Source organism: Cryptomeria japonica, chromosome 11, assembly GCF_030272615.1.
Source record: "Cryptomeria japonica chromosome 11, Sugi_1.0, whole genome shotgun sequence".
Classification (NCBI taxonomy): domain Eukaryota; kingdom Viridiplantae; phylum Streptophyta; class Pinopsida; order Cupressales; family Cupressaceae; genus Cryptomeria; species Cryptomeria japonica.
Genome location: NC_081415.1, coordinates 701,472,539 through 701,481,462, shown reverse-complemented (window position 1 = coordinate 701,481,462; position 8,924 = coordinate 701,472,539). Strand labels below are relative to the sequence as shown.

At 34.1% G+C, this 8,924-nt stretch overlaps 1 protein-coding gene across 1 annotated transcript; it reads right to left on the bottom strand.

Annotated features, from left to right (window-relative positions):
* Positions 1 to 5,696: 5,696 nt before the first annotated feature.
* On the bottom strand, positions 5,697 to 8,061 carry LOC131067135 (CEN-like protein 1). The gene is made up of 3 exons (XM_058002067.2): positions 7,848 to 8,061; positions 7,565 to 7,626; positions 5,697 to 6,181 (listed from the first exon to the last, which is right to left on the bottom strand). Exons 1-3 carry the CDS (start codon positions 8,049 to 8,051, stop codon positions 5,923 to 5,925), a joined length of 525 nt encoding a protein of 174 aa, XP_057858050.2. The 5' UTR covers positions 8,052 to 8,061; the 3' UTR covers positions 5,697 to 5,922.
* Between the last annotated feature and the right edge of the window lie 863 nt (positions 8,062 to 8,924).

Sequence of the window (8,924 nt, the reverse complement as noted above, 5' to 3'; positions counted from 1 at the left end):
AAAGGATGACACTATTCATAAAATAATTTTGTCTTGATAGTCATTCTCATAGGTTTCTAAAATTGATAGTTAGGGAAGAAAATATATATAATCACATTAACCAAAGGGTCATATTTCAATCAGTTGAGTACAATTAGTGATGGCGATGTTATGTTCCTTTAGTACACCATCCACCAATGTTCAAATCCCAAATACATGATATAAGGTATGAGGCTAAGATCTTATACTAAGAAACTTTGACAAAATGGATATTCCTTAGTCCTTGGATCTATACTAAAAGGGTATCTGCATAAGCTTATGTGATAAATTTTGGTTAGTAAAATTAGGATAATTATTTATCACTTAATCACCTATTATTTTTAGATATTATATTTTAATGCTTAAAACTAAATCTTAGTCAATAAAAATAGGACAATTATTTACTAATTTTAAGTGAAGATGAGATGCAAAATTACTTTTAAATATTTGATGTTTAAGTAGAGTGGTCACTCACCAATAAATATAACCATAGTTTTATTGAGATGAATACCAACAAAACCTTTTGTCTTAGCTAAAGTATATCACCTTACACAAATTTTATTATATAAAATTACAAAAATTTCTAAATTGAACATAAAACCTTCTAACTTAAAAGATGTAAAGAAGTTCCAATATCTATCACTATTTGATTCAATTATTGCATTCTTACTAGCCAGTAATATTTCTAATTAGTCTATTCACATGAATATGAATGTTGAATAACTTTTCACTTTCAAAAAGCTAAAATTATAACTTATCTCTTGATTAAATTCTTTGTAAAAAGTTAAATCTAATATAATTTAAATTTAATATATATCCTTATTGATGCAAGAGCATCCCTGGTTCTTGGCAATCTTGCATCAACCAAAAAATATTTCCTTTCTATTTTGCAGTTTCAACATTTCATTCTGCATTTTCTGGAATTGGCTCACCGGATCTTGAGGAGTTGGATTTTTCTTAAGGACTTGATCATCTTCCTTATTCCTAAACCATGGAGCATTTGGATCATTTTTTGGCAAGTTATCAATTCCAGTTTCCAAGACAGTTTTCTAGCACCGGAACCAGTTGGACCTATTTGCGTTGGTGAATCTACTGGATCCCTTCCATAGCTTGCTGAGCCCTAAGCCCAACCTTCCCTTTGATCTGCACTTCATCCTTTGGATTTTTTGGAGGAATCTCTTTGGTGGAGACTGATGTTGTTGGTTTTACACATTTGGTCTTGTTCTTTGGCATTTAGTCCTTTTGGGCCGATCGGATCCCCTTGGATCATATAAATCATTGTAATTGAGCATTAGAATGTAGATCAAAGGAAATATAGAGAATGATAGCCCTGAAAATGGATTGCATAAAATTTCAAATTTTAGCTCAAAACATTGATTTTTCAAGTTGTTACTTTTGTCCTCTGAGAACATTTCAAGGCTTAGGGTTTAGGAGTTATCAAAATATCTTATATTTTGTGAGGAAAACCCTAGAAATGATATATTTCACTGTTACTTTTTTCTCACTTAAACCAAGGGTACCCTTTCCATAGACAAGGTCATTTTATTTTTTCCCTAAGGCAAAAGTTGGTAAATCGGCTCATGAGATAATATTTCCTAAGTCAAGTTTAGAGTTTCCTTATTACTGGTCCCCTTTTATTTAAGCTCGCGCTTATTTTTCCTAAGTCTGGCAAGTGTTAAATACACCAACCAATTGTTAAAGAATGGATAGATCTAATGGAAAGCACTTCCCCAGAATTAAAGATGTGAGAATTTTAATGACTGCAGTATCACGAGATGATGCTGCGTGTTATCAGAAAAACTAGTAGGGTTAGCAGCGTAACCAATTGAAAGCTTTGTAATACTGGTTTACAGGCAATAAAGGTCGGTCAACTAATAGTTTCATCAATTTATACATGTTCAAAATGAGCAAGGATGCTTTATCCTGAGGAAAAAGGTGCACGATTTTTAAGTCCTAAAGGAGTTGGCAGGCAGTATGCACTATGGTAAAGATAGAATAGATCGGACAACCCTCATTTTCTTGCAATGGAATTTGTGAGGTGGTTATGGACCCTAGTATCACGAGATGATGCCACGTGTCCTTGTCAAATCAGGAGGACTCGCAAGGAGGTTGCTGATAGAGTTTGAACGAAGGATGATATGGCGTTGCCTAGTTAGAATTTTGTGGGTCCATAGATACATTTGGAGGGTCAAACTACTAAGTTGGTAGATAGTGACCGTTAGATTGGCCAGGTTAGATGAGATCTGCGGCCGAGTTTACAAATGAGAAGTTTGGAGGGATTTCTGAAGGCATCGGTTATAGCTCACGAGAAAGGGCAAAACGAATGGGATTCAGACTTGTTGATTCAAGTTTGATTTGACAGTCAAAGATGATAGCTCAGAGATGTGAAAAGATTTGGATAAGTTTCTAGTTTGGGTGTGATGAATCACGAGTTCTTTAATGAATTCAAAGATTTGTTTATCAGCAGAAATCTTGAAGCAAAAGATTGTGCACTGAAAAGAGGAGTAAGATCAGAATAAAATCATTCACATCAAGAAAAGTTTGACAAAAGAATGCTGTAGATGTGATATCATGAATTCTAGTGTCTAATGTTGGCAGAGAAAATTGAGAACATCATGATGATGATGTTTCAAGAACAACCACTACTTGATGAAATAAGTTTTATTTATAAATATACCAGGGTGGTGATCGAATTGGTAGAAGAGTATGAAACCTTTTCATTTTCTAGGTGCGGTTTCTCTTTCTGCAGAAGAAATGATGATTGAGCATACTTATAGACAGAGTTGTAATATACTCTGTGATACCGGATAGAGCCTTTCTTTTGTATGTGAGTATGTATATTTGCATAGGGGATGTGAAAGTGGGGAGGATTTCTAGAGGGGGCATGAAAGCCCTCTCTTGCAAAGAAAGGTCATGCATGGCACAGCCTCTGCATCATGTCAGTCTCTGGGTGGCAGAGGGTTCTGAGACAAAGCCTGCAGAGAAACAAAAAAGGGACATGCTTGGGTAGGGAGTGGTAGCAATCCATCCATGTAGTTGCATGGAAGCTACGGCCCCTCCTCAACATGTTATGTTTCCCCCCTAACTTCACCTTCCACTGCTTCTGATCCTAGGCATGAAGGTTGAGTTCCTCCTCTAGCTTGAGGAGCAACTTTACCTCTTTCTGGGATCCTGTTTCCCTTTCTATGGAAGGGAAATTCTCTATGGGACAAAAATGTAACATCTCACATGCCATCCGAAGGTGTCAGGGCGATAACAACATGACTCAAACAGTTTTGCTTCTACCAACCTTCAGTTTGAAAACAATGGTTCATAGGTTCCAGCTCCTAGACATGCGGATTTTTTGAAACAGAATTGTACATAGCCTTTAGGGACAATTATCAAGAAGTGAATCTTCTGTTGACAAGTGTCTAATGGCCTGAAGCTTGTCGCTCCATTATTTTTTATAAAAGGGAATTCAAGGCCATTAGTTTGGGTCCAAAATTTTCTTTAAAAAGCTCTCTAAAATAGATCTTTTCTGGAGGGTTAGATCCAAAGAGTTCTAGAGAGTCATAGGAAATAGTTGGGACTGTAATGTTGTTTTGCAGAGCAAAAATTGTAATAAAATGCTTGCAATTTTCCCCTTTTTCAAAGAGGTCACTATGTATTTGAAATCGTTGGCTATCATCTAATAGAAGATATCTCATATTACTAATGCAAATATAGTTTCTGAATCTTAACTATCTTGTATGTTATTTTATCTTCTTTTAAGCAAATGCGATCAAAGGTTTCTTTTGTTTATTGCATTGTTATGATATATGTACTCTTTTATTCAATGCTTTAATCCAAGGGGTTAATTAAAATTGCTTGAATAAGATTACAAAGAAAATAAGGCTCGCCATGGGATTTGCAAAGTAGTTCAGATATAGGAGCAAAAGCAAAAAAATACTATAAGGCAGTATTATTTCAAGGCAAGACTAGCTATTAGATAAATTTTTATCAGATTTTCAGCAGCATCTTTCATCGACTTTGTAGCCCAAATGAATAAGGCACTGGTATGAGCTAGCAAATCTCATTAGGTTATCAGTTTTCTGGTTTTATCTTCTTCATGCTCTCTCAGAGCGAATCTTATAAATAATCAAAACAATCATTTGCTAAGATTTATGTATTTTCTGAAAAGTAGTCTTACCATCTCTCATACTCTAGGTTAAGGTTGAGGATCACTAAAGGATTTTCCATCCTTCAACATTCTCCCTTTCTGTTGAGTTTTATTAATGAGCTAATCTGCTTTGTTTTTAGTAACTTTCTCTGAATGTCCTTATGGAGGGTAGGAAGGTTCTTACTGAAGGGATCACCCTCCCTGGTTCTGTAGAGCCTAAAGCGTAGAAAGATATAGCATCCTTGTTATTATTAGTCCAAGCTTGACAGATATTGATATCTGGAGGTGGCTCTCCATAGATATTTAGAGGAAATCAGCTTGGTCTCTGCCCTACTAGCAGTGTAAACCCGTCGTCCATTTTTCAGAACCAACAGAGCATAGAAGCTAGATCACAAGTTTTAAGGTCTCAATTATGGCCTATTCTGTAATTGAGCATGTTTGCAGCAGGCCAGTGAGCCTAATCTTGTATCCCGGATGTTATCGATTGCTTGTAATTAGTTTTCATGATTTAATTCATTCAGTTCTGCATTGCCTCCATCATATCCTTGTGTTTCTATTGTGTTTACTCTTGCTAACCGGTCTGGACTAATCTCTTTGAGGTCCCTCCTAACCGGTGATCACGCCACTTACTTTTTAAATTAACATTTACTTAATTTAATATTTTAATAATACTCAACAAAATTATATCTTGAACATCAAAATTGATTCTAATAATTATATAACTACAAAAGTTAGTGTGGTTAAATAATTGAAGATTGTTTCATATTAAAAGGCTCAAATTCTTTAAGTTTCCGATTGCTTAATTCAAGCTTACGATAATAGTCAGCAAAACTATATATTGAGCATCACAATTGATTCTAATAATTCTCTAAGGAAAAAAGTTAGTGAGGTTAGACTTTTGAAGATTGTGCATATTAAAAGTCTTAAATTCCATAAATTAACAATTGCTTATATTGATATTAGAATAATAATCAACAAAATTATATCTTAAGCATCATAATTGATTCGAAAGTTTCTTTAACTACAAAAGTTAGCAAGATTAAACAATTACAAATTGCTGCATATTAAAAGGCTCAAATTCTTTAAATTTACACTATGCTTAATTCGAGATTACAATGATAGTCCACAAAACTATACCTTGAACATCACAATTAATTATGAGAACTCTTTAACTACAAGAACTAACAAGATTAAACAATTAATAATTGTTGGATATTAAAAAGACTCGATCTTAATTGCTTAATTCAAATTACGATAAATATTTTGAACATCCCATTTGATTCTAAGAATTCTTTATCTACAAGATCAAATTAAACTTCCTTTGTCATAACATGATCCATCTCTTCACAAAATTTTCTAATTCAGAAAAATGTTTCAACAAATCCCATTATTAAGTATGACGTTGGAGATCAGAACTCATCATTATACTCATAAAAAATAATTACATAAACAAGTCTATAAACCCCATTATTAAGTATGATGTTGGAGATCAGAACTCATCATTAAACTCATAAAACTTAATTACATAAACATCGTTGACTTCAGAGTATATCTGAAACATGGTGGAACCGAACAAGAACAGTACTGTAGACGCTTTATTTCCAAGTAAGCTATCACACTTTTGACTAACAGATGCTTTTATTTCCAAGTAACTCATCACACTATTGACTAACAGACGCATTATTATCCAACCGATTTATCACAATATTGACTAACACATTTTGACTAGCATAATGTGGAGTAGAACAGTGTGAGCTCTATGATTTTCAACGTCTTCTATACGCAGTCTCTCTTTGGGCATTGAAGTAGACGGCAGCAACAGGTAATCCCAGTCCATTTCTCTCTGCAAATTGCCTTGTGTTGAAATGGCAGCGCGATGGAGGAGGCTCAACTGATCCCTTCCTATTTTGCTTAAACAATACGAAAACATATCGATGGATCCCAACCATGGGCCTCGGATTCTCATAGCCCACCATCTCACAGCCAAAGGAATTGGATTTTGAACCAGGTATATCAGTCACCATCCTGCACAAAGGTAAACCACAATACCATATTACATTCATGAGTCGAATCAATAAATGTTACATTTAATGATATCAGATTTTCACAATCTATAATTCTGATCAATATTATTTCTAGATTAGATTGTGTACAAGTTTTTTCCATCAATGTTTCGAATGATATTCATATCATCTTTTGTTCTCTTCTGCTCTCTATCTTCTTTTGTTCTCTTTACCTCTCTATCCTCCTTCGTAAACAGAACAAAAGGAGACAGGGAGCTATATCATCTTTTGTTGTCTTCTGCTCTCTATCTTCTTTTGTTCCCTTTACTCTATCTTATTTTGTTCTCTTTACCTCTCTATCCTTCTTCGTAAATAGTACAAAAGAAGACAGGGAGCTATATCATCTTTTCTTCTCTTCTGCTCTCTATCTTCTTTTGTTCCCTTTACCTCTTTATCCTCCTTCGTAAACAGAACTGAAGAAGACAGGGAGCTATAACATCTTTTGTTCTCTTCTGCTCTATATCTTCTTTTGTTCCCTTTACCTCTTTATCCTCCTTCGTAAACAGAACTAAAGAAGACAGGGAGCTATATCATCTTTTGTTCTCTTCTGCTCTCTATCTTCTTTTGTTCCCTTTACCTCTCTATCCTCCTTCGTAAACAGAACTAAAGAAGACGGGGAGCTATATCATCTTTTGTTTTCTTCTGCTCTCTATCTTCTTTTGTTCCCTTTACCTCTCTATCCTCCTTCATAAACAGAACTAAAGAAGATAGGGAGCTAAAGAGAGTGAAGGAGGATAGAGAACTAAAAAAAACAAAAGATGATAATCCGAAACGTTGATGAAAAAACTTCTATACAGTCTAATTCCGAAACAACATTGACCTCTCTTGTTGTCTATCATCTTTTGTTCTCTTTCACTTTCCAATATCATTTTTTATTCTCTTTTCATCAACATTTTGAATCACACTAATATCAGCTTTTATTCTCTTATGCTCTATATCTTCTTTTGCTCTCTTTACCTCTCTATTCTCTTTTGTAAAAAGAACAAAAGAAGATAGGGAGCTAAAGAGAACGAAGGAGGATAGAGAGCTAAAGAGAACAAAAGATAATAGTCCAAAACATTGATGAAAAAACTTCTATACAATCTAATCCAGAAACACCATTGACCTGTCTTATTCTCTATCATCTTTTGTTCTCTTTCACTCTCTAATATCATCTTTTGTTCTCATTTACTTTCTATCATCTTTTATTCTCTTTCGGTCTCTATCATAAAGAGTTTTGGAAACAAAAAGATAATTGATAGTCAAAAAACAAAACTTTAATCCAAAACATCGATACAAAAACTTCTAATCTAAAAACAACATGAACCAAACCATATACTTTATAAAGTGGGGCAAAGTCCCATACCAATGGAGATACTCCCGACCAGTTGGGTCACTGGGACTGGGTGCATCTGGGTCCGTCATTATCTGCACATCGAACCCATTACCAGATGGGTCAATGTAAATTGCAGGCACTTTATGGTCTATGTGTAATGTGCAATGTGCATGTTGTTTATATGGAGCTCAAATACTACGTTGACAATTGAAATGAATAAAAATCAACTTGCATGTATATCTATCTATCTATATATATATATTCATCCAATTTGCAAAAGCACTTCTTATATGAAAAGTAGTGATTAATATACCAAAGTGAAAAACGTGTGCAAATCACCGCCCATGAGTTGAACTTGAGGGGGGGCCATGACAGCCGAAGGCATAATCTCCAGACCATTTCTTATATGGTTGTTTGAGTTGTATATAACATTCAGCTTTAAAGTGGGAGTGAAAACGTCTAAGACATCTCCAATCACTCCCCCAACTATTAGAGGCTCTGTTATTCTCGACACCATTCTTTCAGAGTTATTGATGAATGAAAGCTACAGTCTAAAGAGGAGAAACTGAAGCAGAGTTATATATAAAATCAAAGCTTACATTGCAAGATTCTTTTGAGAGAGAACTTGCTATATATACAGTATCAAAGTCTTTGTTGTGGGCACGGGATCGCACATTATAAAGAAACTACTTTATTAATTATTCACCACTCCAAAAAGCCATTTTTTTGGGTATGACAGGTGTGGAATATGAGATATTGTGAAGGGTGAAAGTTTTCGACACTTATTTTTGGCAACATAAGTGATTTGCATGTGTGTCGTCGACACGTGCTGAGAATTGATCCATTAAATATGCAATGGCGGTCGTTTTGGGGTACGTGTGAGAATCGTAGTTACGCAGGGGGTGTTGATAAGAAATTTTAATCTCAATTAAGATGAAGAATAGCTTTCACGATGCTTCTTGTCGCGCCTTGTGAGGGAATACTTGATTATTCTATCTTGTATTTGATTATTGAAAGTTTACTTTTGTAAAGAGAGTACTTCGTCATATCGGTGGATGGATAATATATGTTTTCTTAATAGAAAAGCTGGTTCCTTTTTGTTGGGAAATAATATACTCTTTGATCTGCTTTTGATAATCAAGATTTAAATTCTGATTAGATGAATTTCATTAGTCTAATGTATATTAATTAAATATTATATGAATAAAAAGTAAATTAGATATAATTGTTAGTGTAGGTTTTATTTTTTTTTTAATATTAAAAGTTTTTTTCCTACACATTATTTACATTGATTAAATATATATGGATAACATATAAATTAGTTGCATAGTTAGTGTAGGTTTTTATTTTCTTTATAATAAGAAATAAATTTATTTTTTTCTATATATAT

Excerpts from the sequence above, each read along its gene's own strand:
- LOC131067135 (XM_058002067.2), bottom strand. The coding sequence starts at position 8,051 with ATGGTGTCGAGAATAACAGAGCCTCTAATAGTTGGGGGAGTGATTGGA. Across the intron at positions 7,627-7,847 it reads TGCACACGTTTTTCACTTTG|ATAATGACGGACCCAGATGC; the intron begins GTATATTAATCA and ends TTCGATGTGCAG. Across the intron at positions 6,182-7,564 it reads GGTCGGGAGTATCTCCATTG|GATGGTGACTGATATACCTG; the intron begins GTATGGGACTTT and ends ACCTTTGTGCAG.